The sequence below is a fragment of the Rhamphochromis longiceps genome, linkage group LG4 (assembly GCF_057381845.1).
Source record: "Rhamphochromis longiceps isolate RC_006_pf linkage group LG4, R_longiceps_female_GT1.1, whole genome shotgun sequence".
Lineage (NCBI taxonomy): Eukaryota > Metazoa > Chordata > Actinopteri > Cichliformes > Cichlidae > Rhamphochromis > Rhamphochromis longiceps.
Window position 1 is genome coordinate 4,222,731 of NC_140560.1, and position 20,243 is coordinate 4,242,973.

Here is a 20,243-nt window from a genome sequence, read left to right on the forward strand (position 1 = left end):
GCGCTTTGGATGCCTTGAAAAGCGTTATATAAATGAAATCCATTATTATTATTATTCATATCCGATCATGGTCTGACAGTGTGAACGGCGCAAATCCGATATTTTCAAATCCGATCGGGGTCACTTTCGTATGTGGTACTGAATCCGATACATATCCGATGTTTTAGAAAGCGACTGCTGTTTGAACGGTCAAGTCGCATTAAATCCATTTTTTACGTCACTGACACAAGACAGACGCCAATTATCAGCGCTGGAGAAGACATTGTGAACCCTTCCTGGCCATCCAGTGTAGATGTTAGTGAAACTGTTGGGAAGACAACGTTAACATTTTATTTTTACTGTATAATCTGCAGATTCTGACAGAAATCTGCAGCTATCCTTTGAAGCAGCGCTCCTCTAAAACAGCAATAAGGGTCATTATTAGGTTATTTACATTATTATGTAAATAACAAAATAACTTAAAGCAAAAATTGGGAAACGTGAAGTCCGAAGTCTTTATATTAAGGCCATCAGTCAAACAATATAGTTTGTTCTGGGTCTAAACAGAGCGCGTTGTGTGTGACATCTTCTTTTGCGCATGCGGTCGCTTTGAGCGTTCACACTAGAGCGCGTTTGCTGTCGCATTTTATTTGTAGTGTGAACGAGCAGACAAAAAAATCAGATTTGATAAAAAAATCGGAATTGAGCATCAAGACCTGCAGTGTGAACGTAGCCTCATATACCCTAGTAAGCTATAGTACTTTTTCCTTTGGGAACCATCTGTGCAGTCTGCAATTCTGTTGAAGAAAGATGTTGACTCCACCGTAATTGTCGGGCTATAAGCCGCTACTTTTTGCACAAGCTTTGAACCCTGCGGCTTTTAGTCAGGTGCGGCTTTTCTATGGATTGTCCATGATTTTTGTCATATCGTAAGATTTGTTCCGCTGTTGTACAGCACTACATTGCCTGGCGGAAGGGCATGTGATCAGACACACAGTATCGGGGTTCAAGAGTGGTGTGTTGGTCACATGTCCATCCGCCAGGAAACATAGTGCCATACAAGTAGCGCGAAAAACAAACTTCAAAGCAGCGCTACGCGTTCAGCGGGAGACGTGGATGACGAGCGGCGATAAACTTGCGAAAAGCAAGTTATGCTCAACTCCACCGGTGGAATCTGACAGCGTGGAAAAGTGTGAAAACATCCACGATCACCAACGGATTTCGAAGGGCTGGACTGTTGCATGATGGAGAGGAGGACACCGCCACGGCCCTTCAGAGGGTGTTCGACTCTGACTCTGACAACGAGGATTTCTTTGGTTTTGAAAGTGACAACGAAGGAAAGAAGCTGAGAGTGGATGACGTATCCACCCTGAGCCTGTTCGTTTCCGACACTGGAGGAGAGGACTTTGGTGGTTTTAGTGCAGGAAGAAGAGAAAGATGGTGGTGAAGGACTGACTTTTCTTCTTGTTGAAGCCGTGTCACTGCACCTGAGCCTAAAAGGTAGGCCGAATCTATTTTTCTGGTGTGCTGTAGGTTACTGTTATGTACTACATTTGTTACTCATTTATGAAGCACAGTACATGTTTCGTACTTGTAATTACCGCTACTTGTACTTTGCATAAAAAGTTATGCAAATATGTACCCATAACTTGTTTTTCACAATATTAATAAAAGTGATTTCTCCAAACAGCCGTCTCTTTCTTGACAATTCGCTTTGTGCATATTCTCTTACATATGATGAGTCAACATTGAAACACCTGCGGCTTTTAGTCAGGTGCGGCTAATGTATGTACAAAACAGGATTTTCCCCTGATTTTAGCTTGTGCGGCTAATATTCAGGTGCGCTTCGTAGTCCGGGAAATACGGTACTTAATTATTCTTGAAAAATAATTTATTTTTTTGCATTTTTTTTTTAACTGCATCAAATTAAAGTTGATTACGTTGATTAAGCATCATGAGGTGGGGGTGGGGGTGGTTCCCTGTTTTTTTTTGTTTTGCTGGGAGTTTGCAACCCTATTAGTTAGGTTGCTTACTCTTTAAAATACCAGAATAGGGAGGATGGAGCAGGTTTAAGTTTATTAGATTGATCAGTGATGAACTATGAAATATTTTGGGTGCAGTGTATTTTTTGCATACAGGTATAACAGAATAGCTTAAGTGTTTTTTTTTAAACTTCAGTTTGAACTTATACAAAATGCAGCAAGATGTTTTAAAAAAAAAAAACTGTTTTATTGATTAAAAAACACTATATCGGATTCAGATCGGGATCGGCCGGTATCCAAATTTATGATATCGGTATCGAACATAAAAAAGTGGTATCGTGCCATCTCTAGGTGATTTAACCACGATCACAGTGACAGCATGTGCCTATGGAGCGCCAGGACTGCCATAATGAATTAATTAAATACACCATTAAATAATTAATTAAATGTGGCAATAATTAATTAAAATTGGAATTAATTCATTAAATAAATAGTTATGACACATGTAATTAATTAATTATTGACACATTTAATTAATTATTTAATGATATATTTATTTATTTCATTTTGGCAGTCCTGACGCCTGGCTCTCATCATGAAATAATTTTATCTGTCAGCCTCACCCATCAAACTCAGGGGGCGGGGTTAACGCTGATCGAGTCAAAACCATTGCTTTGGCCTGGTGGCCATTGTTTCTAGCACACAACAACCGGCATGTGGAAGCTAACAGAACTGAGCTTTGAAAAACCCTGTTTGTGTGTCACCAAATACCGTTTTAATATTTTTTTAGCCGAGAATGTAGTGGTTTAATCTTCATGTGTCTGGTCGGTTTGTCAAGATACAGCCTCTTTGCAAAAGTGTTTCGATGATTTCGGAGATGTCTGCCCAGTCTCACGGCAAAGCGTGGGATAGACCCGCTCGCCTCGCAAGCAATCCCACCGACAAAGCGCAGGCCCCGGTACACAGCTGTAGTAACCCCCGCTGACTTCTTTTACTGAGGTTATATTTATCGGTGTTTTATTTCCTGATGTTCTTATGTGTCCTACGTGTTTCAGTCGCCAATTCTGAATTATAACTAACATTAAAAACATGTTTAAGGAGGAGAGAGAGCAAATAAATCTGTTTAACATCTGATCTTTGGGTTTTTGTTCAGTAATCAGCGTGACCTGTGTATAAACACATAAAAGAGATAACGTTGGTGTTTCCGTCATGTAGTAACTGCTGGCTTTAACTGTACAAAGGTTGTTCGACACTGTGAAACACATACAGACTTCATGATGTTCGGCTAATATTTTTATTGTGAATATTAATCATGAGGGTAAACGGCCCTGTACACCACGGAGCGAGGTCAGCATGTCCACGATATCCTCAGCTCCATGAGTTAACACAAAGTTTCCCAGCTGACTATCTAACTGCCAACTATTCCAGAGACGTGAAAATATACAGCATAAAGAAAAGTGGAAGAGACTCAGCAGCAGATTAGAATAACAGTTATAGATTTAATAAATCACCAAATGAATCCAAGAAACGAGCAAACCTGTTCCGACAGTTTGAGTTTGTATTCCCTCAGCTGCAGACTCGCTGCTGTTTAAATGTTTGAAAAGGAAGATTAGATATAAAAAACGTCAAACATAGACTCAGTCTGCCTTCACATTTGATATGAGGCCAGCACGTATAGTGGCTGTGTCCTGTTTTAAGATCATACGTGTAAAATTGTTGTCTGACCTCCGTCGATCCAGCCGCTCAGAGTCCGTGGTTACCATGGTTACTGCATAAGCAGCTATAATGTTAACAGCTGGCACTGAGGAAACCTACCGGCAGCATGGGTGTTTATGTTTTTCATTGCAAAAGAACCGTCTGAATGGTCAACTGAAGTTAACTTGGATAAATTATAGTTAAGGAGTATCACAGATAACGCCTACGTGAGCTGTGCGACTGTTCACCACTACACTGAAATCAGCAGGCTATTACTGAAATACACGTGCTATATCATAAACTATGATATAAACAGGGAGGTCCTATTAACATGTTTAGTTTTAAAGGACACCTTCCTGCCTTTAGTCTCCTTCATGAGCGGTATTAGTTTTCTTCTAACATCCAGAAGTCTGCACCATGTGTTTCATAGTTTGTAACAAGCCTTTGACAGGTAAACATAACATGACCGAAAAAGCAAAAAAAAAAAAAAAGAGAGAGAGAGAGAGAGTGTTGACATAAGAAGAGAAAATGCTCTCAATTATGGAGACAGGCAAATGGTTCATTTATGTTTGATGTGTGGTTCACATTTGTGTGGCTGTTAATAAAGTCAGTGCGCTCTAGGGGGCGTATGCGTTCATCAAAATGGCCGAAGGCTGATGTGTGTTTATTCCTCCCTAAATATCGTCGCTGAAGTTTGCCATGCACGTCAGATTTTCCTGCGCATTTTTATACCTCTGCCAACAGAGAGAGAAAAAAATCACATTCTAACAGACAGCTGGTGCTTAGAATACAGTTGAATAACTATTAAAAAACAGATGATATAATATTTCTGTCCAGGTTGCAGACTTCATGATGAACATGCTGTTGCAAACTCTGCTCCTCTCGGTGGAAATGTGCCTTCTCTTTGTATAAAAACATTTTAAAAGTCAGTTTAATCTCAGAATTCACTGTTAAATCCAAAACACACCAGATAAAGAAAAACGAATAGTTCAGTCTAACACATGTGCCAGTGAACCATTAAACGTCTGTGAAACTATGCAGTTATGAAACGTAACTTTAACCTCAGCCAAACCGATTTGCTCAGTTGTAAATAAAACAGCGAAGTAAACGTGACCCGACAGACAGAACCTGAGTGAATGAAGTCCAGCGTTTAACCACTGAGAGCTAAAACTCAGCTGAGGTTTCAAAGCTGTGTGCCGGTGATTGGACATCAGCCGCTGATAAAGCTGTTCGCCTATAAAGTGCTCTGTAAGGAAACAAGCTCCAGCAGCTCTGCGCTCGGGGAAAACACTATATTTACTTATCTTGTGCAGAAAAATGCGCTGACATTGCTTTATATTGAGCACCGGCTGCCCAGTTAAACTGTGACTATCACCAGGTAACTAGGCGTGTTTCTTGAATTAGCAGCAGGTGTTAAACAGCTGACAGATGAGGAGGAGGATGCATGCAGGTAAACTGAGGGTCTGTTGAGCTGATCGCTGGTTTCGTGAGAAAAATGTCAGCTCGTTCTTTATGTTACAGAAGCACAGAGACACAAGACCAGGCGGAAAGAGACGATCGTTCGGTGAAAATGAGAATCTGCGAATGCAACATGTGGAACACGGAGAGTGGAATATGTAAACAAACCGGTTAACGTAACCCCCTGGGTGCGCTCTGCATGCTAACTGTTAGCAGAGCTAGTGAAATCTCTGAAAACATCTGAGCACTTTTGCAAGCATGTTCTATGTTGACAACCTGACCAGACATACGGCGCGACATTCGCGGCTAAAACACTGTTAAAAGTGTAGCTGGTGACAGAAAAACGGGGTATTTTAAAACTACACCACCACCATTGCTGCCTGTGATTTGATCTGCATTCTGGGATACCTGGCTGCCCCAAGTCTACACAAGCAATCGATTATCTAGGATCGACCTGTTTTGACTTACTTTGCACGGCAACCAATCAAATGTTAGAGAAGCTGCATGGGCAGCGTTAACCCCGCCTCCTGAGTTTGATGGGTGAGGCTGACAGATAAAATTATTTCATGATGAGAGCCAGGCGCCAGGACTGCCAAAATGAAATAAATAAATATATCATTAAATAATTAATTAAATGTGTCAATAATTAATTAATTACATGTGTCATAACTATTTATTTAATTAATTAATTCCAATTTTAATTAATTATTGCCACATTTAATTAATTATTTAATGGTGTATTTAATTAATTCATTATGGCAGTCCTGGCGTTCTATATGTGCCACCCATTCCACCTGGAGTCTCCTCCAAGCATTAAACATTTATGGGATTCTCATACCTTTGTCCCCCCCCCCACTAGTACAATTTTGCATTTTGAACATTCTAATGAAATAAATGCTTTAAATGAACAGTAAACAACTTTTTTTTTTTAAATAAATCGTACACAGCCTGATTAGTCTGGGGTTGTGATGCTCACCCTCACGCGGCTGACTCGCTTCTTCCAGGATCGTACTCCAGACAGGTAGATCTGGTTCAGCGCCTGGTAGGACAGCTGCAGATCGATGCCCTCTGGTGTTATGGTGAACTGGAATGCCACTGCCTGGTGGGCCTCTGCCATTTCTATGGAAACACAAGCACAAATGTGAACACCAAGAGGAAGCGGTGTTTTGTTTACTTCTTATCTGATCCAAAACTAAACTCGATCTCTGCAGCCAGGAAACCATCATGACTTTGACTGTGATTGTGGAGAAGAATGTGAGCGATTTCAGATAAGATTTCATAACCTGTAAATTTTTGGCTTGCTTTATGAATGAACAGCCAATTTGATAAGCCTCAACGTAGCTCTCTGCACGATATTGTTACACTAATTTAATGAATCATTGGAATGTCGTTGTCTCACGGCAGCCCCATGCACACAGAGTACATGCTGCTTGCTGTTTGACTAAACCTGCAGTTCCACAGTCTGTTTCAACACTGAACTGTGTAAACAGCAGCCACCACGCCGACACGTCTCATCCTCAGTGAGCTCCACGCAACACATTTAATAACTTCAGTGGCATTTCTGGAACAAGCTAGATTTTGGCTTGTATAATTGCATATAACTCATCCTTTTTCCTATCAGACTTAAATTTCTGACCAGGATTTGGCAAGTCTGAGCAAATACCATCGTGCCTTCAGCAGCAGACAGACAGACCAGGTTTAACAGGAGGAACACGAGTCTGACAGGCAGTTTCACTGGAGGACTGACTAAATACTCTGAGTCACCGCTGCTCCTTGTTAGCGGAACATTGAATGACATCACTGGTTTCTCTGATGTTTTTTTGGAGTAAGGGTTCCGTTGAGGGGCAGGAGAAGAGCCTAGAGGGGCCACATGCAGACTAACAAAGTTTCAAGTAAAAGATGGTGATCCAACACCCATGAAGTTACAGAAAGCAGGCAACACACAATCTTTGAAGTCACGTTGCAGGGAGCGTGTTTGTGTTATTGCTTCCTCTTCTCGCTGCGCAGCCAAGCAACTGATTGCCACACATTTCTCACTTCCAACAACTATTTCTCTGCTGGTGTGTGTGAACGTGGGAGGGGTGGATGTGGACAAGCAGACACTGTCTCACAATGAACGCAGTTGCTGAAACTTTGCCCGAGGACACAGAACTGTTGTGTTCTCGGGAGGACGGATGAATGATCTGGATTCCTCCATAACCATAACTTGTGAACCCAAACAAGGTTTAACTGCCTTGTTTAAAAGCCCCACAGTGCTGGATTTCATTAGTACAGAGGTTCAGTCTTGCTTAAATAATAACTTGTGAGAAAAAAATAAATATTGGTAGGTGCTTTAATCTTCAACTGACAATATTTTGTATGTGTATTTGCTGACTAACTTAATAACTTGTCCGATATCGGTTTGTAGCAGCTAGTGTTGGGCGATATGGAAAAAATATTTATCACGATATGAATTATTTTATATCACGATAACGATATATATCACAATATACCACCTGACCTGTGGTCATATGGAAAGTATGCAGTCTGTAAACAGCGAGCGCAGAGGGTGGAGTCATTGTTAATGAAATGGATGGTTATGCTCATGTAGGACTGCGCATCTCTGCTCGTCCATAGGTCAGTCGTCAAAGCATAATGCACAACACTGCAAACATCCTTCTCTTCTTTGGCCCGGCATGCGTCATATAAGCGAGGCAACTCGACTTTACTGAAGTGCTTATGACCGGGCATAACGTACCTCAGATCAAGGACTTTGACGAGGTCATGAAAGCTGTCCTTCTCAACTACATAAACAGGGGCCATGAATTTACAAATGTAATGCGAGACGGCTCCTGTGGTTTGTTTATGGCGCTTGGACGTTTTCTCATAAGAGCCTTGTGTGAAAGACTGCTATATCTTCGGCTGGCTATAGTTTTTCTTTTCCCAACTTGCTGCAAAAAAACAGCATGTGCATCAAAATAAACGATTTCCAACAGTGTAATTTGAGTTCTAAGCATCCCAGAAATGATACAGAAACGCATAAAGTCAAACATAACTTTTAAAAACACCAGTATAGGCTTATAAGGCCCTGAAGGTAAAAAAAACAAACAAACAAAAAACTACATTTTCCGCGAAAATGACGTCACTTCCGGTTCCGGGCAGGTAATGGCGGACATGCGATAGTTCGCACTGACCAACAACAACACTTCCAACATAGGAAGTGTTATGAAAAGTTGTTCGGCAAAGCGTGTTTCTGGAATATTATGTTTTTGTTGCTGCAAGTGCTTTTTATGCAATTTTTGCAAAGCTATATGTGGAAGGAAACCGTGACCGAGGACAAGCTGGTAGCATAAGATTTAAATGGTCTGTATTTATATAGCGCTTTTCTAGTCCCTAAGGACCCCAAAGCGCTTTACACATTCAGTCATCCACACATTCACACACTGGTGATGGCAGCTACATTGTAGCCACAGCCACCCTGGGGCGCACTGACAGAGGCAAGGCTGCCGGACACTGGCGCCACCGGGCCCTCTGACCACCACCAGTAGGCAACGGGTGAAGAGTATTGCCCAAGGACACAACGACCGAGACTGTCCAAGCCGGGGCTCGAACCGGCAACCTTCCAATTACAAGGCGAACTCCACAATCGCCCCAAGATGTAAGTACAACTCCTCCGGTTTCATATGCAAAAAAAATTATTGCCCTAGCTTACATGGTTCCAGTTATACAGGGATTTAAAAATAATTAGGCAAAACGGAGCGTGCCCACTCCGACCGGTTAATGACATATTTTATGTAATAATTTATAAAATTAGGTTAGAAACGATAGAAGACAAATGGCACGATAGACACTTTTCTATCGTCCACACGATATATATCGTCATATCGCCCAGCTCTAAATGGTAAATGGTAAATGGCCTGTATTTATATAGCGCTTTACTAGTCCCTAAGGACCCCAAAGCGCTTTACATATCCAGTCATCCACCCATTCACACACACATTCACACACTGGTGATGGCAGCTACATTGTAGCCACAGCCACCCTGGGGCGCACTGACAGAGGCGAGGCTGCCGGACACTGGCGCCACCGGGCCCTCTGACCACCACCAGTAGGCAACAGGTGAAGTGTCTTGCCCAAGGACACAACGACCGAGACTGTCCAAGCCAGGGCTCGAACCGGCAACCTTCCGATTACAAGGCGAACTCCTAACTCTTGAGCCAGCTCTAGTAGCAGCTCAGCAGTTCTGGGTCTTCTTTAGTCACCATTTGTCTTTCATGATACTTCAAATGTGAAAAGTCTGGACCGCAAGCCATTCAGCAGCCGGACTAATTTACTAAAATGCCATGCTGTTGTAATAAGTGCAGTGCGTGGTTTAGAAATGTTTTGCTGAAATATGCCAGGCTTTCCCTGTAAATTATGTCATTTGGATGGAAGCAGATGTGCAAGCTGCAAATCACAAATTTTTTTTTGTGAGCATTCATTTTGTCAGTGCAAACATTTGATGCATTTTCTCTGTTCAACTCCAAATAAAATATGGGTGCATGAAATTTGCAAATCTTTGCAGTCTGTTTTCATTTACATTTTACCCAGGGCACCAACTGTTTTATAACCTTGCACTGTTTTTGTAGTTACACTGTTAAACTGCTTTACTGTCAAGCAGTTACACACTTCACTTGGAATTTCCAGGAAAAACATCACTTGGGATGCTTTTGTGCTTATATTTGACTTATGCTGTGTCACTATAATGCTGCTGCCGGCAACTTGTGGCAATATATTTATACTCTAAACTAGAGATGGACCGATCCGATATTACGTATCGGTCCGAAACTAGCGTAAATCACTGGATCGGATATTGGAGAGAAACAAAAAAATGTAATCCGATCCATTAAATATCAAAAAAGCACCTCACAAAACTTGCGACACAGCATAACTCGGCTCATAACCGTAGCACGTCGGACCAGTGAAAAGGGAAAAGGGGGCACAAAGACATACTTTTCTTTCTTATTCTCATTTAAAATGTCGAGCTTTTAATAAATAATTATCTGAATCTTACACCCAAAGTTTTAATCTGATGTAAAATGTATAGAAGTCCATTACTGTATATAGTAACTATTAGGTCTAATATACCCTAGTAAGCTATAGTACTTTTTCCTTTGGGAGGGAACCATCTGTGCAGTCTGCAGTTCTGTTGAAGAAAGATGTTGAATCTATTTAATATTTCTTGAAAAATAATTTATTTCTGTGCTTTTTTTACACACCGCATCAAATTACAGTTGATTACGTCAATTAAGCATCATGAGGTGGAGGGTGGGTGGTTCCCTATTTTATTTTTATTTTTTTTGCTGGGAGTTTTAAAGCCCTATTAGTTAGGTTGCTTACTCTTTAAAATACCAGAATAGGGAGGATGGAGCAGGTTTAAGTTTATTAGGTTGATCAGTTTTGATGAACTATGAAATATTTTGGCTGCAGTGTATTTTTTTTTTTTAAACATACAGGTATAAAAGAATAGCTTTAGTGGGGGTTTTTTAAACTTGAGTATGAACTTATACAAAAAGCAGCAAAATATTTAAAAAAACTGTTTTATTGATTAAAAAACACTATATTGGATTCATATCGGTATCGGCAGATATCCGAATTTATGATATCGGTATCGGACATAAAAAAGTGGTATCGTGCCATCTATACTCTAAACGAGGTAGTGTGTCATCAGTGAAAGCCACGACAGATGTTTTCCACCACTTATGTTTAAACTAAACAACTACACTTCTCCCCCCACCTATGTAACCAGAAACAGGTGAAACGGACACTTGACCTTTCACTGGCTTTGCACACTTCGACTAGCTACAAGCCATTGCACCTTTTCTAAATGACCTCTGTAAATTCCTATAGGATTCCAGTCCTGTGTGAATGAGACGTCGACAGATGTTTTTTTCTTTCTATCGGGTTTGTTTTTCTTTACTCGAAGAGTTTAAATTATTGGTGGAGACAATTCAATAATCGCTGGATATTGGTGGGGACATGTCCCTTCCGTCCATGCCAAATCTACGCCCTTGTGTTCTAGTAGCGTTAGTAAAACTACGAAATGGACTGTCTTGCTGAAGCATCTGAACAACGTAGACAAGCTGGTTTTTCCTGCCGTTGGCGCGCGTGCACACGAGGAGGCGCGCGTGCACACGAAAGCATTAACATACACTACCTTAATGTAACGTATAGCCAGTAGGAAAGCTGTTTCTAGCTTTTTAACACGGAAGTTAAACTAGCACACACCAAACACGGGTGCTTTAAACAGTGGTTTTAAACTCTTACCAGTCTACTTAACTACTATCTTAATTATCTTGCCCACCGATCTTTCAGACTGAGAGTTAGATGCCATAATTAGCTTCGTCAAACTTTGTTTTGGAATGTCTTGCATATTCTTGTTTGTATGTTTCTATATTTACACCCGCCCATGGCACAAGGTCAAGTCCAATGAGTCAGTTCTGTTTGGTGTAAGGGCTTGTCCCAACTCACCAAATCAATACAAGGGAATAATGATAGCAGATTTGAGTATCGGGGAACTTTCCCACCACCAACCCGTCCTGGATACGGCTAAGCTCCTTCCATTCTTGGTAAAGAAAATGCCAACAGTGCAGCCATCCTGCTCACTCGCAATCACTTTGTTTTGTAGTCGCTTCTAAGTGTGGAGCGTGAGCTACCAAACAAAAACAGCTGCCACTAAAACCCCACACCGAGATCACTTGTGTGAACTACACCGTGTTAGTTAGCATATATATATACTGCAAGTGCACATTACTCCCATTTCACTTCAACTTCACAGTGGTCCATTCATGCTCGACACCAGCTTCCACCCCGCGAGATTCACAAAAGCCAAGAGCGCGGAAAATGTCCAGAATAGTTTAAACTGAGAAGTTAGATTTTTCTTTTAAGGTCGCAGTTCAAACAGTGGTCTTCAAAGTTAATCTAAACGTACCTCTGCAGTTTCTCCGTGTGAAGTTTAATACGCAGACGCTGGTACGAACCGCACCTCTTCCAGCAACAGAGTGCACGCCACAGCTTGAAAACCCCCAACCGCTCCGCCGTCTGACAGAGATCGTCTCTATATACAAAGATGCTGCACTCTCACACGCTCATGGGCCTTAATGTGTACGCATAATGGGCATATGGCAAATAACATGAAATTGACACAAAGTTATAAAAATACATAGAAATGAAGTGTGTGTGTGTGTGTGTGTGTGTGTGGGGGGGGGTATTTATGTCACTTTGACATAAATACATCAAAGGGAAATGTATTTATGTCAGAGTGAGACGTCTTTGCTGTAAATTTCTCCTCAAAAAACTACTGTCAGTGTAGGAAAACCCGCCCACTTGTGATTATAATACGCTCCTTTTTCTCATTAATTATAGCTTCTGAATTACATGAACGGGACCCTGGTAAGCAACATCTAGAAAACAAAAAGAAAAGAGTGCGAGACAGTCTTAGTTTGCCTTTATTTTATTTTTATTTTATTTTATTTTATCCCTCTACTGCATGACTTTTTAATTTTGGGGGAAAAAATATTTCTCCCTATTTTGGGGGAGCTTTAGGGTCCCTAATAATATATCAATCATAAATTTGACACCCAGCCCCCCCAAACAGATATTGGTTTGTTGCTTCAAGGCAACACTGTGCGACAAGGGTACTAAAATGCCAAGTTATTCTATAATAAGTTGTATTAGTACAACAAGGATAAACAAATAAATACACAACAAATAAACAATGTAAACATTTCACAGAACAATAAAACACCAAAATGTCCAACATTTGACCCTAACCCCATGCACGCGCACGCACACACACACAAACAGACACCCACACACACACGTTGTGTTTCCATCACTTTTGGGAAATTACATTAACTGACCGTAATTGTCGGGCTATAAGCCGCTACTTTTTGCACAAGCTTTGAACCCTGCGGCTTTTCTATGGATTGTCCGTGAGCGGATTTGTTTTGTTTGTTCCGCTGTTGTACGGCACTACGTTGCCTGGCGGAAGGATCGGGGTTCAAGAGTGGTATGTTGGTCACATGTCCATCCGCCAGGCAACGTAGTGCCGTACGAAGTAGCGCGAAAAACAAACTTCAAAGTAGCGCTACGCGTTCAGCGGGAGGCGTGGATGACGAGCGGCGATAAACTTGCGAAAAGCAAGTTATGCTCAACTCCACTGGTGGATTCTGACAGCGTGGAAAAGTGTGAAAACATCCACGATCACCAACGGATTTCGAAGGGCTGGACTGTTGCATGATGGAGAGGAGGACACCGCCACGGCCCTTCAGAGGGTGTTCGACTCTGACTCTGACAACGAGGATTTCTTTGGTTGGTTTTGAAAGTGACAACGAAGGAGAGAAGCGGAGAGTGGATGACGAATCCACCCTGAGCCTGTTCGTTTCCGACACTGGAGAAGAGGACTTTGGTGGTTTTAGTGCAGGAAGAAGAGGAAGATGGTGGTGAAGGACTGACTTTTCTTCTTGTTAAAGCCGTGTCACTGCACCTGAGCCTAAAAGGTAGGCCGAATCTATTTTTCTGGTGTGCTGTAGGTTATTGTTATGTACTACATTTGTTACTCATTTATGAAGCACAGTACATGTTTCGTACTTGTAATTACCGCTACTTGTACATATACCTAAAAAGTTATGCAAATATGTACCCATAACTTGTTTTTCAAAATATTAATAAAAGTGATTTCTCCAAACAGCCGTCTCTTTCTTGACAATTCCCTTTGTGCATATTCTCTTACATATGATGAGTCAACATTGAAACACCTGCGGCTTTTAGTCAGGTGCGGCTAATGTATGTACAAAACAGGATTTTCCCCTGATTTTAGCTTGTGCGGCTAATATTCAGGTGCGCTCTGTAGTCCGGGAAATACGGTACATTCATTTCCTGGAGACTTATCCTGACTCTACCCATCACAAGTCCCTGCCTGAACCTTACCCTAACCCTGACTCAAGCCTTCACCGTAAAATTGAATGATTTACCTTGCAATTTGTCCCCATAAAGTAGGCGAGACCTCACAATGTGAGTGTGTAAACAAATTTGTGTCCCTACACCAATAAGTAATACACGACCACACACACACACACACACACACACACACACACACACACACACACACACACACACACAAACAAACAAACAAACACACACACAGCACACACACACAGCAAAATTGGTATGGCCCGGATCAGGCCCACACAATGTGCTTACACATGGCCCACATACCGCAAAGAATGACGGCCCTTTGGTCGCCCAGACCTGGTTTGCCAGAGGTGGCCCACACATGGGCCAGCACAAGGCCAGTTTCAGACACACTGGTGTTCCTGTGCTAGCCCATGTGCGGATTAGCTCTGGCAAACCTGATCTGGGCCACCAAAGGGCCGTCATTCATTGCGGTGGGCCATCTGTAGGTGGTGTGCTGCCACGGACCAGTTGTAGACACACTGCTGGCCTTGTGCTGGCCCAGAAAAGTTTCAGCTCTGGCCCCAGATGTCAGCCTAATGTGTACCTTAATCAAGCCATGTAATAACAACATGTGTCAGAACATGCAAAACAGTGCAAAAGTAACATGCCGAAACTCTGTTCATGCCAGAAGTCAGCCGGCTGCTGTCAGCTGGCTTGATACCAGATCCAGACCAGACCTGCTTGCTATGTGGGCACTAACACACACAGACACAGGAACTTTACCAACTGACCCCTGACCCCTGAGCTCCTAAGTGTCCCGCAAACCTCATTCAGGGATCCACTCCTCTACTTCAATGTCACTCCCTGAAAGCTCACTGTCCTCACTTTCTGAGGACAGAAAGTGCACATTCCCATTTACATCCATGTCCTGTAATTATGAGTAGATTTTAAAGTAAAAAATATTGACTATGATCATATAAATGCACACAAACACATCTCTACACACATATGCAAATGCATTATATTGCCTGAAAAAAATTGGGCTGACTGCGCAGTGTTGCCATGACAGTTTTACTGTATAAATAAAAAAAAAAGTAGAACAAACAATCAAATATGCTTCTTAACATATTCATGCACATACAAGTATTTTTTTAATATACATTTATTTTACTATAAACATGTAAAATAGTGATCTTTATCTTGCCTCCTAATGGAGATGTCCCTCGTGTAGTGCAGCTTGCAGAAAGGGGTCCTCCCCCCCCCCCCCCCTCCCCCCCAAATGAAAGTCACACCACCTTCAACTCATCATTTTATTGGAAAGAGATGTGTCTGGTAGCATTATTTGAAAAAAAAACAAGTGGTTTTTTTTTTTTTTGAAGGGCTAGTGTAAGGCATGAAAATGTGGCTTGTTGCCTCAGGGCAACGCTATGCTGTAGATGGTTATGTTTTGTTTTTTCGAAACATTTGGTTGCTTCCATTTACATCCAATTTTTTGTTCCCAAAAACAGAAAATAGATTAAAAAAATATGTGTGTGTGCGTGTGTTATTGATTAAATAACATTTTAAGTAACACGGTCCAAAGCTCGTTAGGTTAATTGGTGACAGAAAAATTCTGTCTTGGCTGACCTGTGGGGCATGGCAAAGTAGCAGAAGAGAAAGCGACAGGGCCAAGAAGCAGGCTGCATTTATTGTATGAGCATCAGTATGGCTAAACATTTAAACAGCTGCAGAGAGACCAGCAGAAGGGAAAGAAAATGCAGTGAGGGTTGGAGAAATACCACTGAGGCAGAGAGGGCTGGTGGACAGGATACTAGTTGGCAGAGCGACTGATGCCTACTTCTCAAAGATACAGGTTGATAAGGCCCGTGGCAATGGTTAACCTATCTTATCCAAAGATAAGATGTAGTCTGAGCAGGTGAAAGAAGAGTAGGTGTGCAGGAAAGTGGGGCTCAGACACCGGAGCAGAAGGTGGGAGAGTTTATTGCTGGTCTAACATCATTCAGGAAGGCTCCAGTTGGGTTGGGTTCCTTGTGGAAGCCGTCTATGATCTCCTTTCAAGTCCAGCAAACCTACACGTCCTCCTGTCCTCTGTGCTAAACAGCTGAGTTCAGTATTGAGGCACAAGTGAAACTTGCAGACCCTACAGACCAAGTTTGACCTCAACATGTTCCCCTACCTGTTGCAGTAGCTGCAGGTCTGGCTGATGATATAGACAGGTGGTTGGGTCGTGGTACAATTGTAAGGAGCAGAAGAGTTGGAGTTACCTGAAAATGCTGAGCTCCTTCAGGAGCAAGACAAGTGGATTCTGGTTGTTAGAATCCAAGAACACCTGATTCCTGAAGATTTTTAGTGACATGGCATCCACAACAACAGCTTTACAGTGTCACATGTAGATGAGCGCATCATCTGTGAGGCTGACATCAACTGTGCATGCAAACATTTGTATAATCCACCTGTTGGACTTCTTGGAGTTACAGTAGAGCATCAGTATGCTGCTTTTTTTTTACTGTTTGACATGGTAACTTACCTATTTCTTCATCTTGGTGTCACTGCAGAGCTGGTGGCCTGCAGACAGTGGGGGTTGAGGATATAGTGCTGGCCAGGATGGAGACAAGATGGCAGCTGGTACCCGTGGCTTTTTGTTCAGGTATCAGGGGGAAAATGTGGGGCTCTAGTGCCCTTGTTTAGAACCACATCGTGAATGAGGCAGTCCTCAAAGGCACTGGCAAACAATTTGAATCCTCATTTGTCTTTGTTGCATTTCTATACCACCTTGACCTCATCCACTGACTGCTTGGAGATCTGTGGCTCACTCCTGAAGGCAGTAATCATTAAGCTGAAAAGTCTTGAAGAATAGATCAGTGTCTGGTGTTCTGAGTATTGTCGTTGTCTTCCTTTATCAGCCTGAAACGTCACAGACAAAGACTTGGCATGACGTTCCTGAGATGAGGGCTCCTGCTCCCCATTGCCCAGTAGTGATGAATGGAGGACAGCTCAGCAATCCCCATGTGTATCAGGATCATCACAAAGTTCATCATCTCATCTTCAACAGTGGCAGAGGTAGTTTGGATGTCCTTTAAAGCAGCGGTGCCTAACCCCCGGTCCATGAAAATATTGTCCATGGCGCAAAAAATGTTTGGGACCGCTGCTTTAAAGGTTTCAGTAAGTTGGCCTGGTACCTGCTATCATGTTTAAATGGTGAGCACTGGTACTCAGCCAGGGCTGGGTTTTCCTGATCAGGTTTAGTTGGCTGTCCGTTGGCTTCTTCTTCTTCTTCTTCTTGGTGGGCCTCTTGGCTTGTGATGCTGGCTAGTTATCATCCTTGTCACTGCATTGTTATCCACAAGCACCTCAAGTGCATACTCCACACACTTTCTCTTGGCAGAGTGGTCCATGTCACATAGGCCTGGAGTAGGGGTGGGTTTTTATAATCGATTCATCGATTAAAATCGATTCTGGCTTGGATAACGTAAAATCGATTCATTAAAATCCTGAATCGATTTTTTAATATAAATTTATTTTGTCCGAAATGCCAGAATCTCTGGTGACATCTCACAAAATTTCAAGAACCACCAAACAGTAAATGAGAGCAGGTACAGGGATTCTACACATAGACTTAAACACACAGCGCGACCCGCAGATCAGAATCAGTTAGATGTCGCCTTTCTCACAGTCGGGGCTGAAAGCCGACAGCTCGCTGATTCTGATCTGTCGGCGGGTCCGCGCTTTGTGTTCACGCCCTTTATGCGCTGATTCTAAAGCTGTTAGTTTTATCTCTCTCCAAACAATATTGACCGAACCAGCAGCAAAAGAAGATCCAAACGCTTCACATAAACATCGTCATGAATTCACTCTTTTACTGTTTTGCTTCCATTGCGATGCGCAGCTCTCTCTCTCTCCCTCCCCCCCCCCCCCCCCCACCCTCTCTCTCTCGAACAGTTTCGCTTTCTTCATTATTCGCTTGCTTGTTACGCACAAGTCTACCGCTGTTTACAGGCTGTCGGCCGCTGTTTTTTTCCCTTTTACATTCTTCCGAAAAGAAAACCTCATTTCTGCTGTTCAATACTGAACAAATTTAAACTTTTTAATATTATTCAAAATGCAAAATGCTTAGCCGTGTGTCTAATAAAACCGCTGTAACGTCAGAGGTAATGTTCATTAATTAATGGTTTTCTTTCGTTTTTGATGTACTGCAGAATATTTTTATAAAATCCCAGGCCAGGAAAATCACCTTCATGTTTTTCTGTGTTTTATCTTCAGCTACTTTGACACAAAGGCATCTGCTGTGATGCTCACACCTTGGATAAAGTCTTGCGAGTGTCAGCTTCCTTTTTATAGATACAAAAATATGTAAATGTACTGATCTGAATTATACTTCTGACTGTCAAAATTTCCCAGATTTAAATCGAATCGAATCGAATTAAATCGAATCGTGGATCGAATCGATTTGGGACCTTGTGAATCGGAATTGAATCGATTCTAGAAATCAGTGACGATACCCAGCCCTAGCCTGGAGTGTTGACATCGTGGGTTGGTGGGATAAAGTTGGGCTCTTCACATTTTCATCTTCTTCCTCCGTACCCTCACATTAAATGGGCAGAATGGGACAACGACATTCTCCATCATTCCGTAAAAGAGTTGATTAGGCTGCTATGTAACTAAAGAGATAATGTAGTTGAGTCAACATCAAGGCCACTTTTAACTATTTGTGAAGGTAAAGAGAATAAGGTCCAAGGTCCAACAGACCAAACCCACACAGATTTCATTATTAGTTTTCATAATTTCTATAAATGTGTTATCTTCTGACGGGAGTCCCTTGGGTTGAAGAACAACCCTTCAACCATATATTTGACTTTTAATAATTTGCCACTGTTATACATATGAAGTCCTAACCTTCAGTGTTATTACTGTAGGGCTGTAGTTTGAAATGGTCCAGGCCACTGGTGATTAGTCAGCTATCATGACTTCATTGTGAGAAGCTTGAAGTTTGCAGATTGGCTGGGAGAACTCTACGTGGTTCGACGTCCTCATGGAAAGGCATGGGGAAGCCATTTTTGGATTTCCCGTTTCACCAAGTTACCAAATACAGTAACCTCTACTGGGAGAAAAAGAGCTTACATCATGTTTGATATTTTGTCACCAAAATGATGGACTGAGGAACACCATCAAGTGCAGAGTGTATTAAAGGGCGTCTTGCGATATACGTGATTTGTGCTGTTGAGTTGCATTAACTGAGGAAAGGAAGGAAATGACAGGAACTAATAACTATGATACTGATTTCGATACAATTTCAAGTAAAGATAATTACTCGGCATTTTAATGAGTTGAATGCTTTGAAACACATCACAGACACACACATACATATATCCATTGTTGTTTATTGGTCAGTATTTTTCACAGGCAATAATAATCATTGTCATAATAGTGCACTTTTCCTCTTTTGTAATTATACTACAGACATTTCTCTTTGTCATTAATTGGGTGAGCTGTTTTCTCGACCCCACCCTCTCCTACGCTCCACCTCCGCCCTCCATTTATTTCTCACATCATGAATTTCTCCAGAGTGAAACATTCTTTTTCTTCTGTGTGGAGTGTGGGTCACAAGATGGGAGTTGGGAGTGGGGCTTGAGTGGCGGAGCAAGGGCGGACATGGAGGAGGGACATGATAGGAGATTATAGTCGTACAACTTTAACTGCAGAAGAAGAATGAGCAATAATGATGAGAGGAAGAATTGTATGGTGACTACAGTGTCAATAAAACATAGTGAACGCTACATAGATATGGATGGCATACAATGGAGACAGGCACACAGCGTATACAAATGTATACAGCATCTTTGTCGAAGTATACTGGGTATAAAATGTATACAAGAGGGGTGGTTATATACGGAGGTGAGATATGTGCATGTGGTGAGGGATAGGATGGGTGGAGCAGGAGTCCAGGAATACAAAGGGGAGGAATGGGAGGAGGAAAATGTAGAAAATCTTAAGTGAATAGGTGGAGGATAAAGGAGGAAATGAGTGAGGGGGGAGATTTCTTTCAATAAGGGAGTTTTGCGCAATCAAGCCAAGCGCCCTGTTGTGTCTTTGAATGGATTAAAATGCAGTGTTTGCTCAGTGGAGCAAAATTTAGAAGGTTCCTTTCCTCTTCTTATTTCAATCCTTTAGCTCTTTTTCTCTTCTAAGTGGATGAAAGATGAACCTTTGTTTTAA

At 41.9% G+C, this 20,243-nt stretch overlaps 1 protein-coding gene and 1 long non-coding RNA gene across 2 annotated transcripts in view; one reads left to right on the forward strand and one right to left on the reverse strand.

Annotated features, from left to right (window-relative positions):
- The window catches only part of LOC146670848 (carnitine O-palmitoyltransferase 1, liver isoform-like), a 66,883-nt gene extending 54,714 nt beyond the window's left edge, over positions 1–12,169 (reverse strand). Inside the window, exons 1-2 of the mRNA XM_085402945.1 lie at positions 12,064–12,169; positions 6,091–6,233 (exon numbers count right to left, since the gene is read on the reverse strand). Of these exons, the coding sequence (XP_085259071.1) occupies positions 6,091–6,231 (141 nt within the window). The 5' untranslated portion in view covers positions 6,232–6,233; positions 12,064–12,169. The remainder of the gene's footprint in view (positions 1–6,090; positions 6,234–12,063) is intronic.
- Positions 1–20,243, forward strand: part of LOC146670845 (uncharacterized) — a 372,233-nt gene that overhangs the window by 119,054 nt on the left and 232,936 nt on the right. The gene's annotated exons all lie outside the window — the stretch shown is intronic.